The sequence below is a fragment of the Condylura cristata genome, unplaced genomic scaffold (genome assembly GCF_000260355.1).
Source record: "Condylura cristata isolate star-nosed mole 26May11 unplaced genomic scaffold, ConCri1.0 scaffold00021, whole genome shotgun sequence".
Lineage (NCBI taxonomy): Eukaryota > Metazoa > Chordata > Mammalia > Eulipotyphla > Talpidae > Condylura > Condylura cristata.
Window position 1 is genome coordinate 35,587,926 of NW_004567122.1, and position 16,325 is coordinate 35,604,250.

The 16,325-nt window shown below is 40.0% G+C and overlaps 1 protein-coding gene across 1 annotated transcript in view; it reads left to right on the plus strand.

Moving 5' to 3' along the window:
* The window catches only part of STK32A (serine/threonine kinase 32A), a 114,956-nt gene that overhangs the window by 12,310 nt on the left and 86,321 nt on the right, over positions 1-16,325 (plus strand). Inside the window, exons 3-4 of the mRNA XM_004686555.2 lie at positions 13,304-13,359; positions 14,307-14,458. Of these exons, the coding sequence (XP_004686612.1) occupies positions 13,304-13,359; positions 14,307-14,458 (208 nt within the window). The remainder of the gene's footprint in view (positions 1-13,303; positions 13,360-14,306; positions 14,459-16,325) is intronic.

The following is a 16,325-nucleotide window of genomic DNA, read 5'->3' on the forward strand; positions in this document are numbered from 1 at the left end:
GCACAGCGGGTTAAAGCACAGCACCAAGAAGCTAAAGCCACTTCCGCATGAGTTCGATTCCAGCCTGCCCCAGAGGAGATCCACATGGCGTGGCAGACCTCTGTACCCTAGTTCTGCATGAATAAATAAATCTTAAAAAATAATAATAATAAGCCATGTTCAAAAACTGCATAAATACAATCTTATCTGATTTTTCTTTTAACCCCTAGGTTATAATTTCACTTAAAGCAAAATCAAGAACTCAATGGGCTAAAAAAATTCGCTTAACTACCTTTTTTCTGACTTGTGTATGAAAGTGACTAATATCAGTCAAGGAACATGCTGACAATTGTGGCTCACACTTAATGACCCTACAACCCCCTGAGAAATAATTAATGTTATAGAAAGACATTTTACATGTTTTGTAAGAAAAGGAATATAAAGGACACTTGTTAGTATTTTCACCATTTCCCTTTTGTTACTTTATTTTCACTATCTAAGGTCATGCTTTTTGTTTGTTTTTTATTTTTGTTTTATTTTTAAAAAATCAATATCTTAAAAGTCCAATTATTGGGGTTCTCAGGTTGATTGGAAAAATAAATCCTTTAAAACTGGAGAAAATGAACCTATTTATAGTTCAGGGTCTAGGCAACAGAGTCTTATAATTATTTTAAGCTGTGGGGTCTAATAGACCATACCAAATAGCCTAAACATATCCAGAGACTGTTAAAGTGATAAAGTTGGTTCTGCTAAACCAAGAGACAGCTATCTTCTGGAGTATAACAGCAAAGAAAAGTTGGCCTTAGGTTTGAAAGCTGCTACCAAGGGTTCATCAATGCTGTGAGTTTGCAGAGAGCTCAATTATTGCATTCTTCTTTAGACCTGCAGAAAACTCACTGTTCTACTTTTATTTGGCAACACTGGTCTCCTGGATATGTGGCTGATTCCAGTTTTCCTGCATCTTCTTCTGTGACAGAGGCAATGGGGTACTTTAAAACATTGGTCCAAGAAAATTGGTCACAGATTTGCAAGCCAAAAGAAATGGGAGGTTACTGAATTGATTCCAGCTATGAAGGACTTGGAGAATTTCCTTTGTTATTTTAATGTCTATGCATTGCATATTTGTACCTAATTAGGTAGGCAGATGAATTTCAGACTTTCCCCTCTGAACCTGGACTAAAATTGCCTGAGTTTATCCTTCCTATTTTGCATTAAAATGATTGGGAAAGTAAAAGGGAAATTTCTCTGGCAAGACTTAGTTTCTTACAAAATTAAGTCATCTGGGATAGTCTAATATTTAATAAAGGCATTTGTCATGAGTAACTTCAGATCCAACTGTCTATTAGCAACAAACATGCTTTTAACTTGTGAGAACTTTATTTCCCTACTCCAAGGGATTAGAAGAGTCAAACGAGACAGCCAAGAAAACAGACCTCATGGACTGAACAAGTGATTCCAATTTGCTTGTTCCCTGGGCAATATTTTACATACACACTTAGGAGAATCTACACAGATAAATTTAGGAAAGTGACATCCTGCCTTTGGAGATTCACACTGCTTACTAGACCACTGAAGGCTCTGAAATGCTCTGCAATATTGGAAACTCAGAGGTCTACTATTTCTCAAACTTATTTCAAAATGGAGCCATTTTTAAAAAATAATATAATAGTTTATTTTTACATCATTTGTGCATTTTCCATCTCAGTTGTAATACCCATGGGCTTCCCATCACCAAGTCACCCATGTGCCATCACCATAGTCCAGTGCATTTCCTTCCCCGCACTGTTCTTGATCCCATGCCCCACTCTACCCCATAAAATGTCTCTGATGTGTAGTTGTTCATTATTGCTATTATTTTCTCGCCTGGTCCGTTACTAGTTTCTTGCCTGCTATGAGTGAAACCATCCAGTATTTTTACTTTTCTTTCTGGCTTATTTAACTAAGCATGATCTTTTCCAGCTCCATCCATGTTGCTACAAAAGGCATGTAAAAGTTTTTTTTTTTTTTGGTTGCTGAGTAATATTCCATTGTGTATATGTACCACCTCTTTTTAATCCAGTCATCTACTTTTGGGCATTTGGGCTGTTTCCATGTCTTTCCAATTGTAAATAATGCAGCAATAAAAATGGGAGTGCAGGTATCTTTTTGAATCAGTGTTTTTGTGTCTTTTGGGTAGATACCTAGGAGTGGGATTGCTGGGTCATAGGGAAGCTCCATGTTTAGCAGTTTGAGGAACCTCCAAACAGTTTTCCATAGTGGTTGTACTAGTTTGCATTCCCACCAGCAGTGCAGGAGCGTTCCTTTTCTCCACATCCTCACCAACATTTGTTGTTGCTAGTTGTCTTAAGATGTGCCATTCTCACTAGGGTGAGGTGATGTCTCATTGTGGTTTTAATTTGCATTTCCCTTAATACAAGTAATGTTGAACATTTTTTCATATGCCTGCTGGCCATCTGCATTTCTTCTTTGGAGAAGTGTCTTTTTAACTCTTCTGCCCACAAAATAGACCCATTTTTGTGGATAATTTTTCAATACCTTGTGGCATGATATTCTGTGACTTGCAATTTGGGAAACAAAACATCTTGACCATAGTTACTCTTTTTCCATTGAACTGGGTAATGAGTAAATGACAAAGTAGTGCCATTAACTTCTGAAATGTTGGAGATGTCTAGTCCACTAGGACTTGCATTTGGAGATAATTTATTACATCTTTATTTTTTCTTTAATTTTCAGTCAGAGAGTGTCTATTAAACAAATTGTGATAAAGTCATTGCTGAATGTTAAATAATGCTTGTGGTAAGCTAACATTTTACCCTATCAAAAGCTATATTTCATTCTCATCTTTAAACACCATGCTTGAGAAAACAAAATGTGTAAAACTGTTTTCAGTGTTTGGATCATCTGACTGGTCTTTAATGAAAACCGGACAGAAGGGCTTCAGGGGAGCCAATCCCTGAGTGCTGCCAGTAAAAAGTTAGTTTCTGTGGCCAGTGTTAGCCATTAATTCGCCAATTCAGGGCCTAAGAGTCACAAGAGACTTATAGTCCCCATTGCTCTAAGACAATTTCTGGCATTTCATCTGCCACAGGACAATTTCCTTTGGATATACACACATTAAAAAAACACTGATGGAATAATATTCTTGAGAAAATAGGACATTGACCATAGTTTATGTGATGAAAGGCCTGGAAAATTTATGACTCTACATTTTGAATTCAATACACTGGCACATGCTTTGTATTTTCCTCCTGAACAATTTCTTCTTTCCTATCTGGAGGCACATTTACAGTAAAGTAAGTAACATTAACATTTTTTTTTAACCTCAGGAACCTGTATTTTTATGATTTCTGAGAATGATTTAAAACAGGAGTTGGTACTTTTTTCATGATAGGACAGAGGGTAACTATTTTATGCTTTGCAGTTCTTTTGGGTTCCTGAACTCAATTTTTCATGTGTCAGATTTGGGGGTGGGGTTGCATCACATCAAGTAATTCTTCACAGATCAGCTGGGTGTCCTGTCATTCTACTTAATTCTGACACATCCACATGGAGGTAACATCAGATCCTCCAAGTTAAGGGCTTGCTCTGACAAGAATGTTTCCCTTAGGGGCTAGTCTCTAGCCCACATGGTCACCTGTGTTTCTGATGCCTGGCTATAAATCAGAGACTGCCAAGTCCCACTTCAGGTTCAATTAATTTGCCAAAGCAGTTCACAGAACCCAGAGAAACATTTCACCACATTACTAATTTATTCCAAGAGGCTCTAACTTAGGAACAAATAGATGGAAGAGATGCACAAAGCAAGGCATGGGAAGATGGGTGCTTCCATGCCCTCCCCTGGCATGCTACTTTCCCAGCACCTCTATTTATTAATTTCTGCATACAAGAACCAAGGTGTAGGCCAGAGGTGTGGGGAATGAGAGGGTTCACTAGAGACAGAGTGGGGAGCAGAACAAGCATCAGATCTACTGAAATACACTGTTGAGGGGAGCAGTGGGCAAGAGAGGAGAGGTCTGTGGAGCCATGTGCGTCACCTCCCTGGCGGGGATCCAACTCATGGTGCAGTGACTGCAGATAGTTTCACAGTACTGAAAATTTACCCTTTGCACCACCAGGAAGGCCCCAGCACCTCCATCCTTATTGGGGTTTTCATGGAGACTTCCGTACAGAGACAGAATTAATTATCTCCTTGGCCTTTGCTGATTGAACTCCATCTCCAGGGTGAGGGGTGGAAGTTCCAACCTTCTAATCTCACTCTGGTGGCTTGCACTGCCAACCAGCCCCTTGCATGCTTCTCAAAAGTCACCTTATTACCATAAACAATGACACATTGATCACTTTCAAAGCTTATGAAATTACAACGGTGTTCTAAACTGTAGACCAGAAAGCTGCATGAGAAACCAAATATATAGGAGAAATGTATATTCAGTCCTCAGAATGATCCAATACACCTTTCTTTGTAAATCACAGCATCTCACAATATTGCACATATTCTGTTATTCACATAATTGCCATTGTCACAACACCAGCTCAGCCACTATGGCATGAAAGCAGCCCGAAATAATGAAGACACAAATGCAAGTGGCTCTATACTTGGAGATTTGAATTTCCTATTGTTTTTATTGTCACAAACTATTCATTTTCCCCCCAGGCATTAAAATATATAAAAAGGGCCTCCCTTGTGGCACAAAGGGTTAAGTACTATAAAGCTATCAGCAGCCACTGCAGCCCAAGTTCAATCCTGGCTAGGGAGGTGACCACATGGCACAGCAGACCTCTCCTGTCTCGCCCGCTGCTCCCCTCAGCAGTGTATTTCAGTAGATCTACCTGTTCTGCTCCCTACTCTGTCTCTGGTGAATACTCTCACCCCCTACACCTCTGGCCCTGCTCTTATATGCATAAATTAATAAAATAAACCTATAAACATATTAAAAGCCATCCTTAACTTACAAACCAAACAAAAAACAATGGTGAGCTGGGTCTGGCCTGTGGATCATTCTGTGATAACCCCTGCTCTAAATCATTCTCAGACATGTGTTTACATGTGCGGGGGTGGGGGCTCTCTCTCTCTAACGTCCATCTATAACTTTCTAACTTTAAACTGAGAGGTTGAGCAAGGCGATAGTTCTTTTGGTTAATTCTTTTGGTTGATCAGTGTGACTCAGTAGAAGTACATGGCCCAAGAAATTTAGTGCATTCCTGTGTTCATAGCAGTGTATTTGCAATAGCCAAGATATGGAAACAACCTAAATGCCCCAGCAAAAATAAATGAGGGAATCAACATGTCAAGCACACACACACTGGAATACTACTCAGTGATCAAAAAGATAACCTCATGCCATTTGTGGCAGCATGGATGGAACTAGAAAGCTATCCTAAGTGAAGTGATCCAGAAGACCTGAGGCAGTTGGGAGTACAGGGAGGAGGAAGGAAGTAGAGAGGAAACAGGTATGGGGGAGGAGAGCACAGTGGACTATGGTAGAGGACTATGGGTGCTTTGGTGGTGGGAAAACTATAATGACCACACCTGAGGGGAGACATCCTTTATTGTAAAAATGTTGAAAAGGTTGTAAAATAATGGTATGTCATTTTAAAAAGTAAAACTTAGGGCCCTCCCTAGTGGCACAGTGGGTTAAAGCACTGCACTAAGAAGGTAAAGCCACTTCAGCATGAGTTCGATCCCCACCCACCCCAGAGGTGACCCACATGGCGCGGCAGACCTCTCCTGACCCGCCCACTGCTCCCCTCAGCAGTGTACTTCATCAGTCGGCCTGTTCTGCGCCCCACTCTGTCTCTGGTGAATCCTCACCACCCCTGCACCTCTGGGTGCATATTTACTTATGCATACAGAACTGTACCTCAGTTCTGTATGCATAAGTAAATAAATTTTTTTTAAGGTAAAACTTAGTGTTTTAGAAGAGATCATGTATGATTCTGTAACACTTACTACTTGATAGATATACCAACCGGATTCAATTAAATGGTCACAACCTATAATTCATTTGAAATATTATTAGGTAGAATTTATTTCCTACTAGGGGAATTTATTCAACTGAAGGACACCCCAAAATGGGAACACTGGTCCCCATACTGCCCCCTGTTCTACCTCATCATTTGTTCTAAAGAAAGGGGCAGTGTATTTCTGACTTCTGAGCAGATTCATGAATCAGGGTCCCGGCAGCAGGAAAGAAGCTGCTGGTGCCCATTGTTTGGTCTTGGCACCAGTAAGGGGTGTCAGTAAATCCCAGACTCCCTGGGGCACCGTGTTTCATAAAAGGAAGTGCTGACTATTCAAGCAGATGCCATCAACTGGCCTTGGAGGCTGCATTTCTGGAGAAGCTCCAAACATTCTGAAAGGACCTGCCAGCTTCCTCGTGTCTCAGCAGCAACTGTTGCTGCCACCCTTCGGAATGGTAAAGGACTGAGACAGCTGAGGAAACCTGCACCAGTGGATTACGAGTGATCCACTCTAGAGCTGATTTGCAGCCTTAACTATTACCCTGGGATCAGAGTTACAGTCTGTGCAAGTGGCTCCCAGACCGTCTCTGTGGACACACGCCAAGCTATGGTGACTTTTTTTTTTAGTTTGCAATGAAAAGAGAGAAATGAGGGCACTGTAATAAGCTTCTCCTAAAGCTGAAACTACCCCACATCTTAGTTCTATTATTATAACCTTTCTTGTGTGCATTTCATATTTTAAGTATTATAGAATTAGAATTTTTTCTATTTTTAGAATTTTTTTTCCTATTTTTTAGAAAAAACTTTGAGACCACTGTTTGCCTCTCTGGTTCCATTTTTCTCATCTCTGTGGGGAGAGAAGAGTAGTCTAGTTTGTGGGACTAGAAAGAGAGCATCCATGGAATGTTTAAGAATTGTTCTGACGATTGTCAGAATGATATTTTAGGGCCCTTACTTGGTAAAGATAAAGTAAGAGCTCCCAAATATTGGTCTCCTCTTCTCCCCTAGTTTCTTTTGGGGGTATGGGATTTCTGATATGTGAAATGCAAATGTATAGTTGTAATTTTCAATAAGTTTAATGTAGTTAACAAGTAACGAGACTAAAGAAAGAGGTGACCTACTTTCATTAGGACAATCATCCATTTAAGCGAACAGTGATAGAGCCTGTGGTAACCAAGTGGCAATGAAGATGGGAAACAGATTGTGCAGCATTTATTTTCAGTATAAAATAATTGGGAGTTATTAGTGGTTTCATATGGGATAAGAGAGAGGGAACAAAATCAAGAATCTGAGGTGGAGTAGTTAGGTAGATGGCAGTGATCTTTGACCCACCTGACTGGTTAGGGACACATGTAGGCTTTTGTCCAAGTTGAATCTCAATTGCCTTAAGAGGACAGCAGGATTCCTTACCCACTGGGGTCTGCTTTACATTTCATAGCATTTGTTTGAATTCTATTTGATGCTGAAAATAATACTATTATGAATAACAAAGAAATCATCACCCCGTGAGAATACGAGTGTACACATGACTTTTAGAAAACACTAACCAAGGTCACAAGTTAATGCTAAAAAGATGGATCTCTGACTCAAATGAATTTTCCACTAAAAAAAAAACCCAAATATCTCATTTATTGAGTGTCTATAATACTCTGTATATATTCCTAGTATCATACTCTCATTTCATCCCTACCACTGACCTTTGAGGTAGGTAACATTTCATCTAATTTGTAAGATAAGAGCAAATGGAAGCCAAAACTTCCAGGGAAAGCTGATGAGTGAGACATTTCTACCCGTTCCTCAGGAATTGAGCGTATCTAGAAGTCATGTTTGTCCCCGGATGTAGAGGTGAAAGAGGAAGTCTCAGATAAAAATTATCAGAATAACTGCTTATAAGTTGGTTATATCCTTCCCACTTTGTCAAAAGAAAATGAAACAACTAGTCATCTCTACCACATACTGAGGTTCATCCTCTGGACAGCAGACTCCTTTAATGAGAAAGAGATAGCACCCTGAGGGTGGGGGAACACTTTGGAAATTAGGGGTACCAGGTAAATGCATCCTGAGTACTCAGGCCCCCTGCCTTCTTTCCCATTTGACTCTCATAGCACTGGACAGAAGTTAGAAACCAAGAAGAGCAATGCCTTCAGACTCTGAAGGAAAACAATTTCCACCCTAAAATTCAAATCAGCCAAACTCTCAAGGGTGTGTGAGTAGAATAAAAATATTTTTCATATGTGAAAATCAAAAATGTAACTGCTGTATAATCTTTCCTACGAAGCTGTTTCTTATGAGGCAAAGGAATAAAGCAAGAAAGAGAGAGTGTGTTTACAAGCAGGGATACACCATTCAAGAAAACTGAAGCCACCCCCAGGAACCAGAGGGTGAGGGGAGCCCCAATTTGACAATGGTAAAAGAAGAAAGAGCATCTGCTTAGTCAGAAGTCTCTGGTAGAGAAGTTTCCAGGGAGATGGCAATGTGATTTGCACTTGAACTCTTTGAAAGGGAATGTAGATAACCAAAGAGAAGATTGAGATTGAATTAGGAAAAAGGACATAGAAAGTCAGCAAGCACATGGTTATTGACTCCAGGGAAACAAAAAGTTGCACAAGAAAGGAAAACTAACCAGAGTTTACCACATGACTCAGATACTTGTACCATTTAAATAGTCATAATAATGTTTCTTACTGAAATTATTAGATTCGATGCAGCTTATTGGAAATTTGGGAACATGCTGGAACAAAGCCGAAAGGTCAGACAGTGTGTGCCATCTTGGAATTTCTACCTACCTTCTTGGAAATGCAATAATTAATACCTAACACTGAGGGAAAAAAAAACAAAACAGCAAAATCATATGATTTAGTAGATGTGCTAAAAACTGCCAAAGCTGAAAGGTAGCAGAGCTTGCTTCTTGGCTGGGAGAGATTGAAGAGTAAGACTAAAGGATCATGCACAATAGCAGTGCACTATGGTAAAGCTTTCAGCTCAATTGTGGATAACGTATACTTCGATGAAAAGATTAAAAGAACATTACAGAAAAAAGGTAGTCAAAATGATAAGATGACGTTAGACGATTTTGTTTTTCTTCTTCCTGCTTTTCTGCTTTGTTAACATGGAAAGCCTATTAGTCTTATATTAGAAAATAATCTTCATGGTGAGCAAGAACTCAAAGATCTGAAAGGTCTGGTACATTTCCTAGTTTCATTCATCTTGTACATGGTGGAGTAGGTTCTCACAACAACTCTGACTCAAATCATGCTTCTTTTTTTTTTTTTTGAAAGATTTATTTATTTATGCATACAGAACTGGGGTACAGGCCAGAGGTGTGGGCGGCGAGAGGATTCACCAGAGACAGAGTGGGGAACAGAACAGGCAGACTGACAAAGTACACTGCACAGGGGAGCAGCGGGCGGGTCAGGAGAGGTCTGCCACGCCATGTGGTCACCTCCGGGGCAGGTGGGGATCGAACTCATGCGCAAGTGGCTTTAGCTTCTTAAGTGCTGTGTTTTAACCCGCCACGCCACCAGGGAGGGCCCCATGCTTCTTTCATCAAAGTACTCAGTGTTCATTGGAAACCACGAAGCCAACAGCCATGCCACGGACATCTCTCTCCCCTCCTCGAAGGTCACAGGACAGTGCAACCCCAAACACAGTCACTTTCATTTATCTACTTATTTCTGAATGTATTTATTTATAGTTACCTAAATCTAGACAAATGGAAGATTGGAATCCAAACACACAATCAATGAAACTAACTAAAATAAAAGTCAGGCAAGGGCCGTTTGGTGTCCAGATTATGCCCTTATGAATATAAGTCACTCTCAGTTTCCTGAGGCTTTTTCTCAGTCCCAAGCTCCTTTTGCTTTTCCATAGTGACTAGCAGAGTCCTAGACACACAGATGCTTCATGGATATTTGGACTCATTAGTAAAGCTATAGCTTTTTGGGAAGTCAGTTTAGTTTCTCTCCCAACTTGCACGGCTGTCTTAAAAGGAATATAAGTGAACTGTTCACAAAATAACCCACAATTCTGATTTCAAATATCATTTTGTCTCAATTTATGAGACTTGGCTGCCTTTCCAAGCTGTCTTCCTCCTAACTAGTGATGCCGTTGTTGGATATTTAAGAAGTGGATAGAATAAGTGCTCTCCCTTCTTGTCACTTTGATGTATCATTGGCTTTCTCCCCAGGTTTTATATTACAGATGAAAGTTACTTGAGACAGTATGATATTGGATTAGGGACTGTTCTTTCTTCAAATGAATAGAAATAAAGGCATAAATAAGATTCATTCTTTCTAAAACTTTCGACTTGTCATTTTTCTGAGACCTCACCAGACCTTAATTAAGCCTGTTCAGTTAGTAGAAATTTATCAGCAACCTGGCTGATAATCCTTTATCATTTTCATTAAAACTCAAAATGATTTGTAAAGAGACTTGGTTCATGAAATGGATTAATAGCATAATGAAGCACTATGCTTTTTAGGACCTGCTGTAGGTCTGGAGATTCAAATGTCATCACAACATCCTAGGCTAGGCCTCTGGTGGAGAAGTCAATGAGTTACCTGATCTGCTCAAAATTGCAAATAAGTCCTGCAAATAAGCATTTTTAAACACTTCCCCAGACATAATGTGTAACTCAGACTCATGTAATAAGTGTGAGGAATTCATTGCATAAGTCATAACACTTTGAAATTCAAGAGAAAACTTATAGAAGTGTTTTCCAGGTTATTTTCATCACAACCAATAGTAAGAAATATACCCAAAATATTATATCATGATCTAGTACTTATCTTTGTATACACATATAAAGAACTGAAACAAAAGTAGCTTCAGAGGCAATTCTGCTCTTAAATTACATTTGAGACATTTCTGGTATTTTCTTTTTTAAAAAATTAGTTATTTTATTTATGCATACGAGAGCTGGGGGAGAGTTGTGGGACAGGGTGGGGTGGGGTGAGAGGATTCATCAGAGACAGGGTCGGGAGCAGAACAGACAGATCTACTGAAATACATTGCTGAGGGGAGCAGTGGGCAAGACAGGAGATCTGCTATGACATGTGGGGTCACCTCCTGGCCAGGGATTGAACTGCTGCATGGCTATGGTTAGCTTCATAGTGCTGAGACTTAACCCCTTGCACTACCAGGGAGACCCCATTTCCGGTTTTTCTAATGTATTCCATCCCATTGAAAATTTATATGCCTCTCATTACTAAATTTGTAAATGTGTTCCATATTTCATTAGTGACCTTTGACTCAGTTTAAAACACTTTATTAGAAGGGTCCAGTGTCCACGCTGTTCATATTCATGAGAAGTGATTATTCGGGAGTCTTGTAAAACTTTTTGGCTTATTTTGGTGTCCTAAGGACCAACCTCACATACATCACTGTGCAGGCGTTTATAGATATGAAGTTATGCTTTCATCGACCTCAAGATAAGGTACTTTCTGAGTTGCCAGGGAAACCAAGGTGAACACAATGATATTCATCACTGCTTTTCTAGGGCTTATGATCTAGGGGATGAAAGAAGCTCAGAACTTGAGGAATTTTGAAGATAAGTCAGTCACTTGACTATATTAAATAAATTGTTTTGTTAGCATTTTCTGTTAAGAAATGTTTCCTTATCTAGGAGGGTCTGTCTCATTTTTTATAGATGAGGAAAAGGTTCAGAGTCTGTCATTTATCATAAGCCACGTTATTTTGAGACTAAATCTAGGGCTGTCTGTAATATACACTGCCTCACATGATCAAGTAAGTTTCGGGCTAGAAATGACGTGATGTGAGCAGTCACAAAGCAATGAGTACGTCACATTCTAGACATTTCTGACCCACAGAAAGCTTAAAAAGACCTTAAGAATTCCCCTTACGCATCTATTTTCCTTCAAAAGAAGCTAATCAAATTATTCTGAAAAAGGTAAAATAGTTCTTTTAAAGAGTGGTGACTTCTAGTATCTCACCCTTTTTCCTGAAGAAAGCTTACAATTCTTCAACTGGGATTTGCCTTATCTAAACCTGTATTTCAAAATCCAGGAAACACAACAGAACACCTGCTCAAGACAAGATCCCCAAGGCTGTCCAGTCTGGGGGAATCTCTTTTTATCCACTCATCTCAGCAAGCATTTCCTGAGTGCTGACCCAAAGGCTATGCCACCTGTAGACCACTGCTGCTGAGGCCCTGGAATTGATTTGGGGGCTGGGGCTGCTGGGAGGGGGGGTAGGGTAAGTTGGGAGGAGGTGGGGAGATATACAGGGGTGTGGAGTTAATGTCAAATTCATTTATTTATTTTCTTATATCATTGTTCATTTTTATACAGTATTTCATTTTTCCCCTCAGAAGTCCCCTTAGTTCTCCTACCACCACAGTACCCGAGACTCACCACCATGGTCCCTTATAGGAGCTTAAATTTTAAATGACTGATGTGAATGACCATGTCACCTTCCAAGCACCTGTCTTGAACTTCCTACACACATTCTCATGCTGAGTCAGATATCTGTGCCCTGGGGATCTGCTCATATTATAATCCCATGAGTGTGATCATTTCCTAATTGGGAAAATTGAAATCCTTGAGATACAAAAGAAAAAGGATGTGCTAGTGAGAAGTTAGACAAGGAGAAGCATTTAAAATGCCAGTGTTCAGGCCTTCCCTGGTGGCACAGCGGGTTAAAGCACAGCACTGAGAAGCTGGAACCACTTCTGCATGAGTTCAATTCCCGCCTGCCCCGGAGGTGACCACATGGTGTGGCAGACCTCTCCTGGCCCTCCCGCTGCTCCCCTCAGCAGTGTACTTCATAGATCAACCTGTTCTGCTCTCTATTCTGTCTCTGGTGAAGTCTCTCGCCGCCCCTGAGCCTCTGGCCTATATCCCAGTTCTGTATGCACAAATAAATAAATCTTTAAAAAAAAAAATGCCAGTGCTCAGTAATGTCATGTATGTGGAGGGCCAGGTCTGTCCATCACTGACTGTGCTGAGATACGGCCCTCCCAACCTGTCACTGAGGGGCCATCCATGCTCTTCCAGCCTTCCAACTTCTTCCCTTCATGATATTTAGGAGTCTTAACTATTCATTTATGCTGTGACTCTTTATCCTGTAATTCCCTCCCATGGAGCCCTCACTCAACTAGGTAACATATAGGTAGAGAGATTCTGTTTCTACTCTGTTATCACTGTGAGCCAGCCCTAGGCACTATGATTAATATGTCAATGTTCAAGGGCTATTCACAAGATGAGCGAATGGGCCTAGAACAAAGGGGCCAGCAGTCTGGAATGTTGTTTTCAACAAGGTACGTGGGTGTAGCCCAAGTCTGACTACTTCTTAGCTACTAAAGAATATGGGATAATCGCTCACCATGTTGTTTTTGTTTGCTTTACAGTCAACTTTGACCACTTTGAAATCTTGCGGGCCATTGGAAAAGGCAGTTTTGGAAAGGTGAGCATCAAAATTAATAACAACCAGCTGGGTTGGAAAAGAGAGTTCCAAAATGTTCAGATTATTTAGTTATTGGGATCACAGAACTGGTCATTCAGAGATGGTCCTATAATGGATTTATGTGCCAGGCAACTACTTATAAATATACACTGTTCTCAGATTTATCTCCAAGTCAAATCTATTTACTTGCATTGGAGTTTAAGACTTTCTCTCTAAGGGTAAGCATGAGATTCCAGGATCAACTTCAGCCTGTACTAACTGCACCTTCAGTAAGAGTTGACATTAAAAGTGAAATCCTTTCACATGAAAAAGAAGTAACCTGATTTCTGTTTATTTCCCAGATGTTCCATGTTTTTAATTTTCAGATAAAAAATGTACATAGCAAGTCTAATCATTTTGAAGAATCTTCTAGATGAACATTCCTATTATTAGTTTCTGGATGGAGATATATTTGAAAAGAATATTTCAACTTCACATTGAAATTGCATTGTAAAATCATCTTATGTCTGTTTTATCACATATGAACCTATGAAAGAATCTCAAAAATATGGACATTATGTTTAGTGTTTTCCCAAGGCTTACAGTCATTTTTGTTTATATCACCTATAGTTGCAAACAGAAATTCTTTGCACAGTATTGTTCAGCTTGACCAATTTGGCCATACCCATTTCAGTCACCAAAGCAGTGACTGCTGGGAGATTCCTGACACAGAGGCAGCTATTTTCTCCAAAACGCTGTCCAATAGGCAAACTTGTTTGAGAAAGAAGGACTTCGAGAATTGACCTGGTATGAGGGAAACATGAATTTCCCTCTGAAATAAAACTGGCCACTAGCATATCCGAGACTGTGCAAATAATAAAGAATGCAAAGCATTCCAAGAGCAAGTTTCTCATTGCCCAGATCCATCATCTCCTTAGTCACCTCTTCACTCTGGCTTGTACCACTAGGTGTGCATTGTACAAAAGAACGATACCAAGAAAATGTACGCCATGAAGTATATGAATAAACAAAAGTGCGTGGAACGCAACGAAGTGAGAAATGTCTTCAAGGAACTGCAGATCATGCAGGGCCTGGAGCACCCATTCCTGGTTAATTTGTGGTAAGTGGTTTTCCTGGACCTCAGAATGGAGACATCCCTGTCTTCACCCCAGATACTACTACATAAATGCATGCTGGTTTCTAGATGAGTATTTGTAAAATCCTCATTAATCTCTTCCTTATGGTTCTTTGTCTTTATAATGAAAAAAAAATCCAGTTTTCTTCTCACAGTAAATACTGCTTTGTTCACTTGTCACAGTCCCCCTTGTCCTTGAGGTCAATTATTTGTAGTTAAATAGGATGACAAGGAAGGAGTTCAGATGTCACCTCACTCATTAGAGACTTTTCCGTCCATTAATTGTGGGGAGGAGGACTTTGGTGCAAACTATGGCCTCACTGGCTTAGATGAGATTGACCTTTAGAAATGGTATAAAAACTTCCTCCTTAAAATGATTGGCAATTAAACTGGTTTCTTTGCAGCATGCATCTTAAGCAGCTACATCTATACCTTTGAATTGGAATAAGATCAGTGCTACCTTTCTCACCAAATAGGTTTTCACAGAGTTGGAGCAGTTAGACATTAAATGACTGTGATTTGCTCTCGAGGCCATTATCATAATCCAAGCCTTAGAAAATGGCAAAGAAACTGCATTATCTATTCCTCCTGCTTTTTTCTTGTGCTTGGAGGTCTTTCTGTGACTTGCTCATTTTGCTCTACATTTTAATGCCTCTATTATATTAAGAGCCAGTTCGTAAAACTAATTCAGTATGACTGTTATTTAAATATGCATACTAAGCAGTTCTTACTAGCAAAGGCAAAAAAAAAGGGGGGGGCTTTATTCAGAGAATACTAATAGAGAAATAATTGAAATGTCACTGTGTGTTTCAGGGCATTCCTCCAGAGGAATCAGTGCGTAAACTCTGCCTCCCTCCACCTTTAATTAATCCAGCTCACTTAGTATACAATTTGCTCAAAGATTCCATGCCGTGGTTAAAAAGAAGACAGTTCTGTGCGACTTGGAAATAGGTCTATTATCATTTATGTGCTACTCAGACCGGGTAGAGTCTAATTTTGGCTCAGAGTCAGTGTGTTTAATCAGAATCGTAAAGTGGCTATTCAGAAGGCTGCCACGCAAAGAGTTAAAAGAATGCAGCTCTTTCTTTTCTATCCATAGCAATCATCAAATTGCTTTTTTCCACCTCACTCCATCCTGAGCTTAACAGGGGCTCTCACTTTGTAGCTTCCCTTTGTTCAAAGTCACATTTTCCTTCTTCAAAAGTTCAACCAACTAATTTTCTCCTTTTAAGACTGGGCACCTTCCCAGGGCCGTAGATAACATGTTGCCTTTCCTTGCTTGTTTCTCACCACTCCAAAGGCAAACCTTTAATTCCTATTTTTTTTTCTTTATGGAGAATTTAAGCTGTCTGAAGTTAACAGATTTTGCATTTTGTGATTTGCTATCCTGGTATCATTCCAGATAAAATCTGTGTTCCCTGCACACTAACCTGGTGATAATGGGACATGGATTCTACTGTGGTGGAGGGGAAATGCCCCACCCTCTGGGTTCCTCTCAAGCTGGTTGAACAAGCAAATTCACATCAAAAATAAGTAGGAGAGGGCCATCCCTGGTGGCGCAGCAGGTTAAAGCACAGCAGTAAGAAGCCTAAGCCACTTCTGCATGAGTTCGATTCCTGACTGCCCTGAAGGTGACCACATGGCGCGGCAGACCTCTCCTGACCCGCCCACTGCTCCCCTCAGAAGTGTACTTCATAGATCTGCCTGTTCTGCTCCCCGCTCTGTCCCTGGTGAATACTCTTACCCTCCGCATCTCTGGCCTGTACCCCAGTTCTATATGAATAAATAAATCTTTTAAAAAAATATTTATAAAAAAAAATCAGTAGGAGAAAAGAACACATTTAGTTACATA